We start from the raw sequence: 19,402 nt of genomic DNA on the forward strand, positions 1-19,402 counted from the left end.
AATGCAGCAAGAACCAAGTCTCTGGCAGTAGGAGCGACTCAACTGCGTGTGTTGATAAAGGGTCACTTGACGTGAAACTTTAACTTTTTTTCTCTCTCCATGGATATTCCCAGATCTACTGGGTTTCTCCCACACCCTCTGTTTTAGTCACAAACAAGAAAGGCAGGGTGAAATCATTAATCAAACATCAGATCGCCGTTGAAAGGACAGAATACAAGAGCCGAAACAATTTTGTTATAGAGTTGAGGAATACCAAGATTTGGTTATTCTTTTGGGAGGGTATTACAGGCCTCTGATCAGAAACAAGAAGAGAGATTAAAGGAGCGGAGATGTGTAGACAAATTACAAGATCTGCAGGAGTAAAACAGCCATAATATTGGACAAGAGATAACAGGAAGTGCAGATGCTGGAGAATCTGAGGTAACAAGGTGTGAAGCTGGATGAACACAGCAGGCCAAGCAGCATCTTAGGAGCGGGAAAGCTGACGTTTAGGGTCTAGGCCCGAAATGTCAGCTTTCCTACTCCTAAGATGCTGCTAGGACTGCTGTGTTCATCCAGGTCTACACCTTGTTATCTATAATAATGGACAACTTTACTTACTAAAGATACACTCGGTTAAGTGTAATTAAAGCAGCAAAGAAGATAAATATTTTTACAAATAAGTGTACATCTGTCAGGCAATGTCTACTCTCTCTGCCAGATAAGGTCAGCAAATGCCCAAATCAATTTACGCAGTTGGGACTCATTTACATTGAAGAGGCTGCAGTGACCTTGACTGCAAGACGCAATGCTGTTAGCCGTGACAGTTGGTTGCAGTTTCTAATGCAGACGGTGACAAACTCTATATTATCCTCCCATGAGAAGCACAGCCTGCTTACGCACAGCTCTTCAGAGAACTATAGGCATGTTGGCCTATTAACAAACCTCATTTTCACTCTCCATACACATCCAGCTGTCCTTGCCTCCTCCTCCTCCTCCTCCTCCTCCTCCCCCCCCCATTCCATAGAGGAGTCAACAGAAAAAAAACTAAATCCTCTAAGAGTTCAAATTGTTTTGTGGCCATGCCAAACAAACACTTTGAAACTATTTAAGTGGCCGAACAAAACAATAAAATGAAAGAAAAACATCTCCCAAACCGATTAAAAATGAACAGTTAGAATTTTTCGGAAGCCATTGAAAATAGGCAACACCCAATGTGTACCACCTGTAGATTGTGGGCAGAGTTGAGGAGACAATAATAAGATAAGTAGATACAAAACTGGTTTGTCTGGGTCACTTCACCCCTTAAGTGGATGAATTAGACAGTCAATTGATATAGGCGGATTCTGCTTTCTCTCCACAGATGTTGCCAAACCTGCTGAGTTTCCTTAGCAATTTCTGCTTTAGTTTTGAAATGAGAATTGGTTCGTAGAGAGGAAAAAAAGAGTAGGAATAAATGGGTATTTTACCAGGTTGCAGACAGTCAAAGTGACTGCAGGAAATGGCACTTGGAACCCAACTCTATGTGTTAACGATACAGTTGATTGAGGACATGAAGCATAACATCTCCAGGTTAGCAGATGACACAAAGTTGCATGGGGTCAGGGGGAGAGCTATGAGGAAGATGCAGAGATGTTCACTGTGATTTGGACAAGGTGAGCGAGTGGACAAGTACATGGCAGACGAAGCATAATGTATACACAGTGGCAGATGGTGAAAAATCAGGAACTAAGAGTGTAACGATGACCATGGATCCATTGTCAACTGTTGGAAAACCCATCTAGTTCACTAATGTCCTTTACAGAAGGAAATCTGCCATCCTTATCTGGTCTGGCCTACATGTGACTGCAGACACAATGTGGATGACTCTCAACTGCCCTCTAGGCAATTAGGGATTGGCAATAAATGCTGGCCCAAACAGCAATACCCTGGATCCCATGGATGAATAAAACATAAATGTTAGGTTATTCACTTTGGTCGCAAAAACAGGAAGACAGATTATTATCTGAATGGTGATCGATTGGAAAAGGAGCAATGAGACCAAGAACACCAGTCACTGAAAGTAAGCACGTAGCTGGTGAAGAAAGGAAATGGTATGTTAGCCTTCACAGCGAGAAGACTGAAACACAGAAACATAGATGTCTTGCTGCATTTGTACAGAGCCTCAGTGAGACCACACTAGGACCACACATGTGCAAGTTTTGGTCTCTTTATCTGAGGCAGGATGTTCTGGTTTTGGAGGGAGTGAAATATAGGTTAGTCTGACTGATTCCTAGGATGGCAAGACTGACATATAAAGTGAGACTGGATCAGATAGGACTATGCGCACCGGACTTCAGTAGAATTAGGGATTCCTCAGAGAGATCTATAAAATTCTAACAGGATTAGACAAGTAAATGCAGGGAGGAAGTTCCTGATGATCCGGGAATCCGGAACCAGAGATCATAATCAAAAGATATAGAGTGGACAATTTAGGACTGCGATGAAGAGAAATTTCTTCACCCAGATAGCAGTGGGCCTGTGGAATTCTCTGCCACAGAAGACAGTAGAGGCCAAAATATTGAATGTTTTCAAAAAGGAAATGGACATAGTCCTTAGAGCTAAAGGAATCAAACAGTATCGGGAGACAGCAGGAGTTAAATGAGCAGCCTTGATCGTAGTGAATGGCAGAGTAGACTCAAAGGGCTGAATGGCCTACTCCTGCTCCTATTTTCTATGTTTCTATTTTTCATGCTGCATTTTCTATGTTTCTATTGTTCATGCTGCACTAAGGCCTTTTCTTATGAAAGCACTGCTTGCTTAAAAATAGGAATAGGAAGATGGCTAACATTAGATGAGCTGATTTGTTTCTTCAGTAACTTGAATCCAACTTCTAACAGTTTAGGCTTAAACAGGGCAGCAGCAAGATGAAAGTTAGTTCCAAAGTACTTCCAAATCTGTATGTTTTTAGTCCTAACAGAAACATTGCTGAACCAAAGACAAATAAAAAATATACATGGATAGAGGAACGACTAGAAAACAATGATCATTACATCATTACAACAAACATAGTTTGGCTTGATAAGAAGGACAGTAAAAGAGAACAAAAGAGAGGGAGAGAAACAGAGCACTGGTTCAAAAAGACAAACTTTAATGAAATCAAAGAATATGACAAAGTAAAAATGAAAATAGGCTATAAGGTAAAGGTAAAGTTACCACAGCTTTACCAGACCACAGGCTGCTTTCTCATTAGAGACAACTTGTGATGGTTTAACCTGAAGGTCACTTGATCTCAGGCCAGGAGAGAGGACAAGAAGGAGAGTCCTTCATGGTAACCCAGCCAGTATGGAAGTTGAACTCGTGTTGTAGTTGTCACTCTGTGTCACTAATCAGCTGCCCAGTCAACTGAGCTAACTGAGCCAAAATGGGATACAGTGGATTGGTGGACTAGTAATCCTGAAGTCTATATTATTATTCTGAAAAAGAGTTCAAACACCATCTTGGCAGTTCATGAATGTGAATTCAGTGAATCAAAGAAATGTAAAATAAAGAGCCACCAGCAATGCTAAGCATATAGCTATTGGAATTCCAAAAAAGACCTTCTGTTTCACTGTGTTCTTTAAGGAAGCAAAACAGATGCACATCCAAAGTATGGCTAATTTATGACCTCCAACCACCCTCTGAAATGGCTTAACAAGGTTTTGCATGAAAACACTATAAAATACAATAAGACAAGACAAAAACAGATGAACCATTCATCTTCAACTCATCCTGACTCCCCAGACCTGTCCACCAGCTATAAAGCACAAGTCAGGAGTGGGATGGAATACTTCCCAGTTACTTGGATGAGTGCAGCTCCAATAACACTCAAGAAGCTTGACATCACCCAGGACAAAGCAGCCTGCGCGATTGTCACTACGTCCACAAGCATCCGCTCCCTCCACCACTGATGCTCAATTACAGCCAGTGTTTGCCATCTGCAAGATGCACTGCGGGAATTCACCACAGGTCCTTAGACAGTACCTTCCAAGGCCACAACCAGTGCCATCGAGAAGGGGAGCAGATTCACGGGAAAACCACCAATGGAAAATTCCCCTCCTAAGCCACTCATCATTACGACTTGAAAATATATTGCCATTCCTTCAGTGAGTACAAAATGAGTGGCACACAAAAAACTGGTCCTGCAAAGGTCTCTGCACCAACATCTGGGAAATTAGAACATCTACCCCAATGACTATTCAAGCACCAGTCCAACACAACCATAACTATACCATGAGACAATGTCTCGCATTATTAGGTTGGTCATTTTGGCCAAAGATTAAAAACAGCTCCTAAAAGATGTAGTTTTATCAAGTCTATCCCATTTAAAATTGTGGATTTAGCATAAACAATTGGGACCAAGATTACATCAATATAATTTGAATTTACTCAGGGTTGCTAAACCAGAAATCTGCAGCCTCGTTTCTCAAATGTCAATAAGATAAACATTTTGTTAAGTGGCACATGAGAGTTCCTCACAACCATCTTCACTAACGGTCCGGAAATTGGTCCGGCTGATACCAACAATATCTTGCCGAATGACGCGAAGACTGAGAGACAAGGCACACAAGTGGTCTGGTATGGCAGTGGATAACCTGATGGAGGATGTGAAATATCCTGCAGCCTCAAAGACAGGACACAACTTTACCTCCATGCCCCTCACTCCTGCAGCAGCTGCTGGTGCTCTGCCTTGCCTTCTATGCTCATTCCACTTCCAGTTCAGAACAAGTAAGGCAGCCTGGCTAGACAGTCATCAAGAACTCCCTTTATGTTGGTGATTTTACTTACTCTTTTTATATGAAATCCTTAGAGAATTTCTAAAATAAGCATTGCTCAAGTGTTGGCGAAGTCTTGATGAAGTGTGTCCAAAAATCTTCCAAAGTATTTAGAGTCACTTTTTACAATTCCAGAGCAATGCATACGGAATACTGAGTAGCCCTTTAAGTAGCGGTTCAAATTAATGTGAACATTGTATTCAGTCCAACATAGCTGACTGCTCTTCACAAAGGGCATTGCATAAGTGGGTAACCTCTTCAAGGGGCATTCATATGCACCTTAAGCGACAGTCAACTGTTTAACAGCTTCTGAATGGCTGTTCCAAGCATTGGTTTCAACTCCTTTAACGAGAAAGTATCTTGCATTACCCATGGACTAAAATAGTTTTTCAGCTCAAGAATTGTCTGGTCACCTTTAAGCATAAAGCATGTGGCAAAATTCGTTCCATTTCTCTCTCAGCGATCCTATGCAACATGTTGGGTATTACCTGCAATTTCTGCTTTTATTTCAGATTTCCAACACCTGCTTTTGTTTAATGCCATTAAGGAAAGGCTAGCAGGTAACATAGAGATCAAAGGTTCATTTGAAGTGAAGAAGAAACCTTATGGTAGGTAACAGTGCAGCAGAGATACCAAGCACTTCATCTCAGGTTTCCCAAAAAACAAACCAGCATAGTAGCGAGAACAGAACGGCAAAAGGGGAGGCAAGGAACAACTATCCAAGGAACTAGTAATGAGGAACATGTTAAATTCAATGCAGAAAGGTAACTGGTTCCTCACAACATGCATGCCAGAATGCTGAGGGGAATGGAGCAAAAAAAAAAGGCTTTGATCAAAAATGTCCATGCATACTTCATTGAATATGAAAGTTGAGCCAGAAGACTGGAAGATTTCCAGTAGAACATGTTTCAAAGGGATCAAAAGAACAAACTAAGTAACTATGGAACTGTCAGCCTCACATCAATAGCTTCTACATGTTACAAACTTAATAACTGCCTAGAAAGGTTTTAGTTAATTAGCAACAGCCAGTACCAAATTAATAAAGACAAGTCATGCCTGACAAATTTAATTAAGAAAACAACAACATGTTGACAAAAGAAAACAGAGCAAGTGTTTTGTGTATGTGCAATTTCAATAGGAACTTGGTACATTGCTACAGGAGACTTAAATATGTGCTTCAGCTTGATCAATAAGACAGTGTGACATCATGAAATAGGAAACTGATTAAAAGGATTGAACAGAGTACATCAACAGATCATTTTCACTCTTAAGTAATGTAAACTACAGTTCCACTATGCATCAACACTGCAATCACTTTTCAGATTCAACAACATGGAAAGGTTAATGGACAGGCAAGAAAGGCACATATAAAATTTAATTCAGAGAGTTAGAGACAACTTAGTTTAGGGGATGAATCAGTAGAGGACAAATTCACTAAATGATAAAAAAGTTGAAAGGAGCACAAGGGGAGAGACAGACACTCCTACTGCTCGACTTAACTCATTCTGCATCTACTCTGACTCAATAGACAATAGATGCTGGAGTAGGCCATTCGGCCCTTCGAGCAAGCACCACCATTCATTATGATCATGGCTGATCATCCACAATCAGTATTCTGTTCCTACCTTATCCCCATAACCCTTGATTCCACTATCTTTAAGAGCTCTGTCTACCTCTTTCTTGAAAGCATCCAGAGAGTTGGCCTCCACTGCCTTCTGGGGCAGAGCATTCCATATATCCACCACTCTCTGGGCGAAGAAGCTTTTCCTCAACTCTGTTCTAAATGGCCTACCCCTTATTTTTAAACAGTGTCCTCTGGTCCTGGACTCACCCATCAGCGGAAACATGCTTCCTGCCTCCACAGTGTCCAATCCCTTAATAATCTTATACGTCTCATCAGATCCCCTCTCATCCTTCTAAACCCAAGAGGATATAAGCCCAGTCGCTCCAATCTTTCAACATATGATAGTCCCACCATTCCAGGAATTGACCTTGTGAACCTACGCTGCACTCCCTCAATAGCAAGAATGTCCTTCCTCAAATTGGCAGACTAAAACTGCACACAATACTCCAGGTGTGGTCTCACCAGGGCCCTGTACAGCTGCAGAAGGACCTCTTTGCTCCTATACTCAATTCCTCATGTGATGAAGGCCAGCATGCTATTAGCTTTCTTCACTACCTGCTGTAGCTACATGCTTGCTTTCATTGACTGATGTACAAGAACACCTAGATCTCGTTGTCCTTCCCCTTTACCTAACTTGACTCCATTGAGATAGTAATCTGCCTTCCTGTTCTTGCCACCAAAGTGTATAACCACACATTTATCCACTCAAAAGACATTCCTCAAAAGCACCTTTCCAGAGTTAAGATAAAATCCTTGACTATTCTGATTTGGAACAATATCATCTTTGCTTCAATGTACCAGGGTCAGGATCCGGAACTCACTTCCTAACAGCACTAGGATATTCCCTACACTCGAAGAACTGCAGCGCTTCTTGAGGGGAGCTCAGTATCACCTTCTCCAGGCTAATTAGCCATGAGCTATAAATGCTGGACTAGCCTACAAAGTCCACATTCAATGAATGAAAAATAAAAGAAAGCTTAGATGTCATTGTAGGAGCTAAGGAACATCAGATAAAGGAAATAGAGGTCTTCATCACCACTGGGTCAAAATTAGAGCTCCTCTCCTCGTAGCAATGTGAGCATACCTACCATAGGTTGCAGCAGTCACCACTATCTTTTCAGGAGCAATTATGGAAGTGCAATAAATGCTGAACTATTCAAAGATGCCTAGCTACCAATGCCTATGAAAGAAAACAAAATGTTATTAGAAGTTTCTATCTTATGGAGGAGACTTCGGACTTATCCACATTCAAAAAACTGTACCAAAAACTGCACACATTGTGACAGCTGTGAAAAATTCCACAGCAGCAACTGAGCCAACCAACCATTCAAAAAAAATAATTCGACCATCTCCTAAAGTTAAGATTTTTTTTTTAAAATCCATGGATCTGTATCTTAGCCAAAGCAAATCAGTTCCTTTTTTTCAGGAAACCATATCTGTCTATCAGGTTTCAAAGAATTCAGCCCATTTGTTTTTCAACACATTCCGTTGAAACGAACTTACATACAGGCCAAAAATATTATCTTGATCCACCTTCAGTAGTGGAGGTATTTATTAAGATAAGGTAGCTGCTCATCACCATCTTCTCAAGGGTAATTAGTGACAGGTAGAAAGTGCTTAGTTAGCTAGCAACCCCACATCCCATGAATGAAGTAAAAATGTAATAAATGAATCACAAGGAAACATAAGGAGAGACAGATAAACAGTAGAAATAACAACCAACTTCTTCCATGGCTCCAAAAATTCAAAATGCCAAATGAAGCAAATGTTCCAGAATGCTTTCCATTCAACAACTGTATTCCTGAGTTAATAATTAATCATTTGATTGGCATATCAAAGTGTACATCTATGTTCTCAAAGATTGTCTCCATATGCCACTAAAAACATACTTTAAACAATTCATATATACTTGCCAGACTCAAATGATTCAAAATAAATTGTGTTTAGTAATTCATCATGATACAATTCCAAATCAATGCCCATTCAGCTGCCTGCTTAATTTCAAGTCTTACCATGTTCGATAACAAACCAAGTGGCATAACTGACATGGATTCCATGTATATTTGCACCCAAAAGCAAGCAGGGAGTACTCCAAAGGAATGCTGAACTTTGCATACAAGTGAGGTAGGTGCACAAGTGCATACTCTCAAAACCCCTTGATCCTTACTAATTCTCTATCAATACCTCCACCTGAACACATCTCTGTGCAATATAGCTGCCCACCCTCAAGTCTCAGAGTCTTGATGTGAGTTTCTTGCTTTATAATTGCTGAGAGTCTCTCTTTAAATTCTTCCCAGATTTTCAGCACAGCAGCAAACAAATAACTTTTCTGTTGTTTCCTTTCAATTTTCAAACTTTAAACACTTCACCGAGTAGCACAACACATTTTCTTTAACTTCAAATGTATTTTCACAAGGTGATATTTGGATGGCAATTAATGTGGTTTTCCAAACAAATGATGGTAAAAGACAGTTCTAATATTGATAAACTGAAATCACTCATTGACAAAATAATACATGATGATTTAGGAAAAATTAGCCATTTAGAAATCTTTCAGTAGACGTCAATGTCATGTTTAAACCATCTTAAAAGAATCTAAATATTATAAATAATCCACTAGTTAGTTCTGAATCATTAATTACTAACCAACTCAGGAATGTATGTTCCCTTACCAAAAAAATACTTGGAGAAAATACAGTTACTTAGATCACAGAATCCTACATTGTGGAAACAGGCCCTTTGGCCCAACAAGTCCTCAGAGCATCCCATCCAGACCTTTTCCCCTATAACCCACCTAATCTACACATCCCTGAACACTATGGGCAATTTAGCATGGCAATCCACCTAACTTACACATCTTTGGATGTGGGGAGAAACCAGAGCACCGAGAGGAAACCCATGCGGGCATGGGGAGAACGCGCAAACCCCACACAAAGAGTTGCCCGAGGGTGGAATCGAACCCACATCCATGGTGCTGTGAGGAGTAGTGCTAACCACTGAGCCACCACGCTGCCTCAATTGTTAATTGCTAATTTGTAGCATAATCGATTTTATAGTATTAATTGTGTTATAATCAATAAAGATCATTTCCTATTACTAGTAAGAATCAACTCACAGTTCTCTGTGGGATATACAAGCTAAACACACTGTTTGATGAGAGCAACGTGTTCCGAATTTAGTGCAAACACTTGAGGCAATTAAAAGGGCATAAACTAAAATCTGAAGGTGGAAAATACAGGATATCAACAGTAGAGATAACAAATTGTGCAGCTGGATGAACACAGCAGGCCAAGCAGCATCTTAGGAGCACAAAAGCTGATGTTTCAGGCCTAGACCTCATCAGCTTTTGTGCTCCTAAGATACTGCTTGGCCTGCTGTGATCATCCAGCTCCACACTTTGATATCTCGGATTCTCCAGCATCTGCACTTCCCATTGTCTCTTATCAAGGATATCAACAATGTCATTCTGTTTTCAAAATCATTTTATTCTTTCCTGGGATGATTGCACCTTTGGAAAGACCAGGATTTGTTGCCAAGCCCTAATTGTCCTTGAACTGAGTGCCTGACTGGGACATTTCCTAAAGCAGATACAATTCAAACACATTGCTGTGGGTCAGGAGTCACTAAACAGGACAGATTTTCATTAGTCAGTGAGACAACTTTAATCAATGCAGTAAGAGATGAGCAGGCACAATGATAGTGCTAACTGTGCTGTAAACAAGTCAGAACAACAGAGAGATCAAAGGACATCTGCATAGAGGTTAGAAAAAGTAGTTAAAAAACAAAGTGTCTAATGACAAATAATTGATAAATCTATCCTAGATCACTTAAACATTTAGAATAGACAAGTTTTACTTATTGTCAAAATTTCTAATTATTTTGGAACTCTGCTACAAGCATTATTTTTCAGCCGATGTAATGGTGATGATGGAGTCACTACTGCACAGAGCTAAGTTGTGAGTCAATGTTTGGACATTGAAGAATTGAAGGTCTTTGATGGACATTATATCCAGTCAAAGCTTAATTAGAGAAATCTAACAGAAATTTCTTTCATTGATCATAGGGTAGGCTTGTCTTTAAATTTACTCACTAGATACTGCCAATATGGAGATTATCCTTCTTGATATTGCACATAAAGAAAGAGCCTCTCTTTCCATTAAAATCCTAAAGCTGTGCATAATTAGCAGGTTTACAATTTTGCTACAAGCAGTAACGATCTTCCCACTGGATTTCAGACCAACGTCCAGATTGTATCGAATAACTTTTCTATTTCCTTTCTAAGTCATTTTGATGGATCTCTACAAGCGAGATTACAAATTTCTAATCAATTTTGCACACCATATCTGGTCCTACAAAACTAAGCAAAGGGAATCTGCAAACTCATTTTGTGGAACTCCAGTCAATCAATGAGAGGATTCCTGCACAGGTCCCACCAGAAGTCTACACAGTTACTTGGTATTTTGATTTAATTTTTCAAAAACTGTTAACTGGTACAAAATGAGGGATATTGAAGCAGAGGTACGATCTAGAAAACCAACAACATAGAAAAATTAACTAGAGTTGCGATAAAATAGATCAGATTAAGAACACATGCACCACTAGTTGAACCCACTGATTAAGAGAAATAGAAATGATGGACAGCACTAATCATTGGAAGATATTCAGGTAAAACAGGCAGAATGTGTCAATATCATACATTGCTTCTGCAACCTAAAGGGCATAAAATGTTGGCCAAGTTTACAAGACAGACACTATCAGAGCTTTGTTTAATCAGTTGTTTGTAGTTAGGATCCAGTCTGAAACCATTTGTCAAAGACTGAAATAATTTAGAGATATGAAGTAAAAGTTTTTGACTTTCATGATCTTAATGATGTAACAGGAACATCCATAAAGTGTAATTTTTGACGTTACTTATATGGTAGGTGGCAGGAGTGGTTAAGAAAGGAGAGAGTGATGGTTTCCTATGAGTGGAGCAATGTTTTAAGAGGATCTCCCATCGATATTTATCCATCTTACAGCTCTGGCAGTTGCAACAAGGCAGTTTCTTCTAGACTGCAGTGCTGGAAAGCATGCTACAAATTATTATGAATCTTCTCACCCTTGTTCGTATTGAATATCATCTACAAGCTATCCAAATTCAGGACACCAAAGGGTCACACAATCAGAAAATTTCTTGGATCATGCTACACTATATTGGTACCTTTACCCAGCTTTCTGAGAGAAGTGATTGACAAATTGTTGATAGGGACAGCCCTAGTCCCAGGCAGCCAGTCTGCTACCGTACAGGTTATATAACACAAAGTTAGAGACAAAAAACCTGCAGATGCTGGAATCCAAGGTAAGACAAACAGGAGGCTGGAAGAACACAGCAAGCCAGGCAGTATTTGGAGGAAAGGAGCAGTCAACATTTCGGGTATTACCCTTCTTCAGGGCTTCAAGACTCCAGTCCTGAAAGGTAATACCCAAAACATTGACTGCTCCTTTCCTCCAGATTTTGCGTGGGTGGCTGTGTTCTTCCAGACTCCTGTTTGTCTACCTTAGATAAAACAACGGTTTTATTGAATATTAGCACATATGAACAGACAACTGTCAGTTTTCTAACAAGGGGCTACAATGTCTTTGAAACTTGCTCCCTTAAAAGAGTGGAAGTAGAACCTTTCAATACTCTTAAGGCAGAGGTAAATGACAGGTTATCAGGGATGGAAGTAATGTGGAACAATCAGGTCAACTGTGGCTTTTTTCAATGACAGAGCAGGCTCAAGAGCCTTATCTTGCTCCTCGTTCAGATGTTTGGATATCCGTACGTTGATTTGCCTCCAGTTTTAATGTTGGAGCATTTCAAATATATTACTTACATTTCAGTTGAGCACAGAAACAAAATAATTTTCCCAATATTAGCCTCATTTTTAATTGCATATTTTCAAAAATCATTATTTTGTAGATGTTCCAGTGAGTACATTCATTCCAACAATATTGAATAAAACAGTGTTAATACCATACATGTAAAATACTTAGATGGCCCAGTATTGAAAACTTTTAATGAGTATTTATGGGAAAAACAATTTGCCTCACAACAAGGAATCATCTAAAATACTAAAAAGCCAAAGATAAATGGTGAATACAGTTACCACACCTTAGGGCAGGGTCACTAAACTTGTTTCTTAGAGAATTATTATCTTAAGTTAACTATGCTCATTATGGTATTGTCAAAGATTAAATGACAATACAGCAGCTGAGATCTCTGCCGAAAATGTATTGATGAGGTTAGTCATCATACACGCAAACAGAACTCAACGTTTACTCACGCGTTGCAATAAGGTTTCTTATCGTATCCTTTATACGTTTTCATATTTAGGGTCATTCTGCAGATCTCGCAATGGAAGCATGATTTGTGCCAATACTGCAACAAAAATAAATAGAAAATCTATCACTTCTTCATGCGGTTAATCCAATAAATCAATCGGATCACAAAATACCTCGAGAAAAATATGAAATTCGACCACATTTATGAATAAAATGAAACAACCCTCCAAAAACATTCTTAAATCAAGAGCAAGATAATTTGTTCCAGTCTCCACACCTCTCAACAATAAATCCTGCGTCAAACTATGGATCATTGACCCTCTGAGCGTGAACGCTGAATTTTTCATGCGGGGATAAAAAAAAGAGGATCAGGTGAAATGTACACATGCATATGAATAAATAGGAGCATAAACCAAGTGCACGAAATACATATTTTTCAATAAAAATCAACTCGTTCTCTTCAGGTACATTCACAGACAGGTTGCCTGGTACCCGTCCCGTCTGGTGCTTCGCATCGTTCAGCAATGCGTCACATCACACTTGGAATTAGTGAAATAGATGTGTTGCCAGCCTGTGAAGCCTCCGACACCTGAAAACGACACTTTTCGCGTAGTTCAGAGGCTGGAAACTCCATTTTAATGCACCATCGCCGGTCTGATCTCAGCGCCATTCCCACCCCCCGATTCCCTCACACCTCATCTCCGAACCACATTCCCAGTCTGTCCGTCTATTTAACACTTTCTAGGAAACAAGTGACGAAGCCGCCGCGCAAACAAGGTCTTTTGCTGGGAAGGGAGGGTATCAAACACAAAATCATTCCATTACCTTGTCCAGGCAGTTCACTTTTTCAGTTGGATAAACAATTTTGCCACAGCGAGCGCACTGAGGATTCATGACTGGTGCAAGAAGAGGGTGAGCAGAGGCTGTGATGAGCGGTCCACTTGCTTGCTTGCTCACTCGCTCGCTCACTCACTCACTCCGTCAGAGAAAAGCCTCTGCCTTCGCCTGCCCCGCTGACACTTGCTTCAGTCCCTCTTCCCCTAGCTCCACCCCCAAGCTCCGGCGCGCGTGCCTAGCGTGCGCGTCCCCAGCCGCCTCACGATGCAGCCGGCGTTCACGATTCCCAGCGGGTAAGTGCCGTCCCCGCACGTTCGCGCACGTCCCAGGCCGAGCTGTCAATCATCGCGGCCGGCTGCTCGTTATTGTAGATGAATGTATACCTCGTCAATCGCAACGTTGTGATTCTGGTGTGAACTTGTGCTACTCTTTTTAAACAGGCGATTATTTCCTGATCACTTTGCTCCTTTCTTTCCTTTATAGTTTTTGGCCTTCCAAGGAATAAGTGACCAACCTTCACACTAATATTTCGTGACATTGAATTTTATTTGCCGTCAGCCTCCATTTTTGCGCGTCTATTGCCTTTTCTCCTATATTTTTATAATGTCGTCTGAATTATATGCCCTATCCCAAAATTTGTTCCATTTGCATATTTCATTACTTTAATTTTCGATTGCAAACGATTTATGTGCAGTGTAAAGGACGAAATTTTGCGGGACACTGACACCTACTTTTTGTCAGTCCAAATATGTGGTCTGAACAAAGGAACTGTTGCTAAGTTTGCAGATGACACAAAGATAGGTGGAGGGACAGGTAATGCTGAGGAGGCTGGGAGGTTGCAGTATGACTTAGACATGCTGGGTGAGTGGGCAAAGAAGGGGCAGATGGAATTCAATGTGGGAAAGTGAGGGGTTTTCACTTTGGAAGGAAGAACAGAGATGCTGCCTCTTTTCAAAATGGGGAAAGGTTTTGAAAATCTGAAGCACAAACAGACTTGTGAGACCTAGTATAAGATTCTCTTACAGTGAACATGCAGGTTCAGTTGGCACTTAGAAAGTCAAATGCAATATTAGCATTCATTTGATGAAGACTACATTACAAGAGGAGAGATGTACTTCTGAGGCTGTAAAAAGCTCTGGTGAGACCTCATTTAGAGTATTGTGAGCAGTTTTGTGCCCCATATCTAAGAAAGGATGAGCTGGCCTTGGAGAGGTTGAGAGGAGATTTACAAGAATGAATCTGGGGATGAAGGCCTTGTCATAAGAAGTAGTTGAGAACTCTGGGTCTGTATTCGATGCAGTTTACAAGAATTGGAGGGGATCTAATCAAAATTTACACATAGTAGTCACCTATAGGAGGCTGCTAGAAAAATGAAAGCACATAGGATGGGAGGTAACATACTGGCATGAACTAATAATTGGATAATAGACAGAAAACTGTTCCCAAATCGGCAGGCTGGTAATTTGTGGAATGTTGCAACGTTCAGTACTTAGGCCAGAGGTGTTCACCATATATATCAATGGTTTAGAGTTGGATACCAAATGTAATATTTCGCAATTTGTGAATGATACAAAGCCAAGTAGGAGAGTGTGTTGTAAGGAAGATGTAAAGCAGTTTTATGAAGATTAGATAGGCTTAGTGAAAGGGCAAAACATGGCAGGTGTAGTATAATGTGGAAAATGTGAGGTTATCCGCATTGGTAGGAGGAATGTGCAGAGTATTTCTCAAATGGTAAGAGATTGTAAAGTGTTGATTTGCAAAGACATCTAGGTTCCTTGTTGATAAGTCACTGAAGGCTAACACACTAGTGCAGCAAGCTATTTAGAGGGCTAATGGAATGTTATCTATTGTAAGAAGATTTCAGAATTGGAAGTTTGAAGCCTTGCTTCAATTGTATAAAAGCTTGGTTAGACAGCATCTGGATGTGAGGATAGAAGATACCATGGTCAAATTTGCAAATGACACCAAAATAGATTTTTTAAAAGTAAGTTGTAATGAAGAAATAAGAAAATTACAAATGGATGTGGACAGGTTAGGTGAATGGGCCAAGGCAAATGGAGCTTAAAGTGGATAACTGTGAGGTTATCCATTTAGTTGGAAGAATAGAAAAGCAACTAGAGGGATTGTTAGAGGGATGGAATTTAAATATAGGGAGGCTATGCTGCAGCTGTATAGCGTCCTGGTGAGGCCACACCTGGAGTACTGTGTGCAGTTTTGGTTTCCTTAATTGAGAAGAGATATACTAGCACTGGGTTGGTGCGGAGCAGATTCACTCGGTTGATTCCAGAGTTGAAAAGGTTGGATTATGAGGAGACACTGAGTAGGCTGGGATTATACTCATTGGAACTCAGAAGAATATGGGGAGATCTTATAGAAACATATAAGATTATGAAGGGAATCAATAAAGTGGAGGCAGAGAGGTTGTTTCTGCTAGCAGGTGAAACTAGGACTAGGGAGCATAGCCTCAAAATAAAGGGAAGCAGATGTAGGACTGAGGTCAGGAGGGACTTCTTCACCCAAAGGGTTGTGAATCTGTGGAATTCCCTGCCCAGTGAAGTGGTTGAAGCTACCTCACTGAATATTTTTAAGGCAAGCCAACATAAATTTTTGAACAGTAGAGGAATTAAGGAATTATGGTGAGTGGGCGGTTAAATGGAGTTGAGGCTCAAAAAGATCAGCCATGATCGTATTGAATGGCGGGACAGGCTCGAGGGGCCGGATGGTCTACTCCTGTTCCCAGTTCTTATGTTCCTATGTAGCTTATGATCGAAATGAAGAGAAGTTTCAGAGTGCTTCAATACAGTGGGATCAGGGTGTCTTTGTGCATGAGTCACAGAAAACTAGTATGCAAGGAGGAGTGGCAGATGGAGTTTAATTTAGATAAGTATGACGTGTTGCATTTTGGTGAGGCGAACCATGGCAGAACATCTACAGTTAATGGTAAGGCCAAGGGGGTTGTTGCTGAACAAAGAGACCTAGGAATACAGGTAACGAAGTGTGGAGCTGGATGAACACAGCAGGCCAAGCAGCATCCTAGGAGCACAAAAGCTGTCGTTTCGGGCCTAGACCCTTTATCAGAAAAATTTTTTTCTGATAAAGGGTCTGAGCCCGAAACATCAGCTTTTGTACTCCTAAGATGCTGCTTGGCCTGCTGTGTTCATCCAGCTCTACACTTTGTTATCTCAGATTCTACAGCATCTGCAGTTCCCATTATCTAGGAATACAGGTGAATAGTTTGCTAATGTTGGAGTCACAGGTAGACAGGATAGTGAAGAAGGCTTTTGGCATGCTTGCTTTCATTGGTCAGAGCTTCGAGTGTAGGAGTTGAGATGTCAGTTGCGGCTGTGCAGGACATTGGTGAGCCCACTTTTAGAATACTGCATACGATTCTGGTCACCTTTCTATTGGAAGGGTGTTTTGAAACTTGAGAGGTTGCAGAAAAGATTTACAAGGATGTTGCCAGAATTGTAGGGTTTGAGTTACAGGGAGAGGCTGAATAGGCTGGATTTTTTTTCCCTGGAGTGTCAGAGGCTGAGGAGTGACCTTATAGAGGTTTATAAAATGATGGGCATGTATAGGGTGAATAGCTAAGGTCTTTTTCCCAGGATGGGCAAGTCCAAAACTACAGCGCATAGGTTTAAAGTGAGAGGGGAAAGATTTAAAAAGGACCCAAGGGCTAACATTTTCACACAGAGACTGGTGTGTGTCTGGAACAAGAGGGAGTGGTAGAGGCAGGTAGAATTATAACATTTAAAAGACATCTGGATGGGGATATGAATAAGAAGAGTTAAGAGCCGAATGCTGGAAAATGGGTCTAGGTCATATTGGGATGGCTGGTTAGCATGGTCTGGTTAGACCAGAGGGCCTGTTTCCATTGCTCTGTGACTCCATGACTCGAAGTACAACAGGCAGTAAGGGAAGCAAATGTAATTTTGGCATTTATTGCTAATGGAATCGAGTAAAGAAGTAGGGAGGTGTGCTGCAACTGAAAAGGCATTAGTGAGATCACAGCTGGAGTACTGTATACACTTTTGATCCCCTCGCTTGAGGAGGGATGTAATTGTATTGGAAGGGGTTCAAAGGACATTCATTAGCTTGATTCCAGAGATGAGGGGTTTGTCTCATGAGGAGAAATTGAGCAGGTTAGATCTTTACTCATTGGAATTTAGAAGAATGAGATGAGATTTATGTGAGATATATTAAATGTTGAAAGGGATTGACAAAGTAGTTATAAAGAGGATGTTTCCTCATGTGGGACAATCTAGAACAAATGGTCATAGGTTTAGGATAACAGGTAGCAGATAAGATGAGGAAAAATTAGTCCTTTCAAAGGGTCATGAATCTGTGGAATGCACTAACCCAGAGTGCAGTGGATACCAGGACATTGAGTAAATTTAAGGTGAAGATGGACAGATTATTAATTGGCAACAGATTAAAGGGTTATGGAGAGCAGGTAGAAAAGTGAAGTTGAGGTTGAGATTAACTCAGCCTTAATCATATCAAATGACAGACCAAGCTTGAGGGGCTGAATAGCCTATTCCTGCTCCTAGTTCTCATTTTCTTATTTTAACGCCTGAGATAATGAAACAGGTCACACTTACAAGCTGCAAGACCTGGAAAACATCCAAACTTTGAATAAATAAATACCAGTACAATAATAATGCTTTCATTACACAAATTCCATGCCAGAACAATCAACACGTGAGGGTCGAACCACCTACCCTTGATATTCAATGGCATTACCACCATGCCATTCCATACCATTAACTTTCTGGGGCTCAGCTTTCATCATAAGCTCAGCTAGAACAAGCACATAAATACTGACATCACTCAAACAGTTTAGAAGCTGGGTTTTCTGCAGTGAATGACTCAGCTGATTCCCTAAAGGCTGTCTACAAATTGACAATGCATTTGCATGACTTACAACAATGCTTTGTATACAGTACAGATCACCAAGCAGTACAGATGAGATTGAAGAGGAAGGATGCAAAGAATGTGAAACAAAACCTAACTCAGAAAAGAAGGCAATCATTTGCCTGATTTTAACCATCCATGAGATAAACTGCAATGAAGATAAAGCAGAGATAACAAAGTGTAGAGCTGGATGAACACAGCAGGCCAAGCAGCATCAGACGAGCAGGAAAGCTGACATTTCAGGCCTAGATCCTTCTTCCATTTCTGAACAAGGGTCTAGGCCCGAAACGTCAGCTTTCCTGCTCCTCTGATGCTGCTTGGCCCGCTGTGTTCATCCAGCTCTACACCTTGTTAGCTCAGATTCTCCAGCATCGGCAGTTCCTACTATCTCGTAAAGATAAAGCACCTGTTCAAAGAGGAAAATGCTTATTTCAGAACCCTTCCAGGTCTGTTTCTGGGATCAGTACATTTTCAGTCTAGTGATTGAAGTAACATTGCTTGACTTTAAGAAAGAAAAGTAGCAAGTAACCAATATGTTTGTCAGAAAATATTAAATAACGACCACAACATAATCACAGGTATCTGACTTCCATGCCTTAACAGACTAGGAAAAATTTCTATGTAAGCTAAGACAGGGAAAATAAACAGAAGTGCTAGTGATCATAATACTGAAGCTCAGATTTTCTACTTTGAAACTAAAACATGGCAGCCATAATCCTAGATGGTGTCATATCCACCAAGCCAAGGGTTAGCTCACGTGATCACATGCTTCTCAGCTTTCTCAATATAAATGAGATGTTGCACAGTCTTTCAGTGATTCACATGTGATAAGCTGAGCCAGAATGTCTCGGTACTTTGAGGACCTTATGAGGTCAGTGTCCCCTGGTCCCATATTCAAAGACCAGCTGGATGTCACTTTACCCTCTGCGAGCCAAGAACTGGTAACCCCAAA

At 40.6% G+C, this 19,402-nt stretch overlaps 1 protein-coding gene across 2 annotated transcripts in view; it reads right to left on the reverse strand.

Annotated features, from left to right (window-relative positions):
* The window catches only part of LOC125466429 (LIM zinc-binding domain-containing Nebulette), a 278,097-nt gene extending 264,338 nt beyond the window's left edge, over window positions 1-13,759 (reverse strand). Inside the window, exons 1-2 of one of the 2 annotated variants that reach the window (XM_048560919.2) lie at window positions 13,525-13,759; window positions 12,702-12,796 (exon numbers count right to left, since the gene is read on the reverse strand). In XM_048560919.2, coding sequence (XP_048416876.1) covers window positions 12,702-12,796; window positions 13,525-13,593 — 164 coding nt within the window. In that variant the 5' untranslated portion in view covers window positions 13,594-13,759. Of the gene's footprint in view, window positions 1-12,701; window positions 12,797-12,976; window positions 13,204-13,524 lie in introns of those variants that run through there. The other variant, XM_048560926.2, reaches the window with a different exon arrangement.
* Window positions 13,760-19,402: the final 5,643 nt, after the last annotated feature.

Source organism: Stegostoma tigrinum, chromosome 2 (genome assembly GCF_030684315.1).
Source record: "Stegostoma tigrinum isolate sSteTig4 chromosome 2, sSteTig4.hap1, whole genome shotgun sequence".
Lineage (NCBI taxonomy): Eukaryota > Metazoa > Chordata > Chondrichthyes > Orectolobiformes > Stegostomatidae > Stegostoma > Stegostoma tigrinum.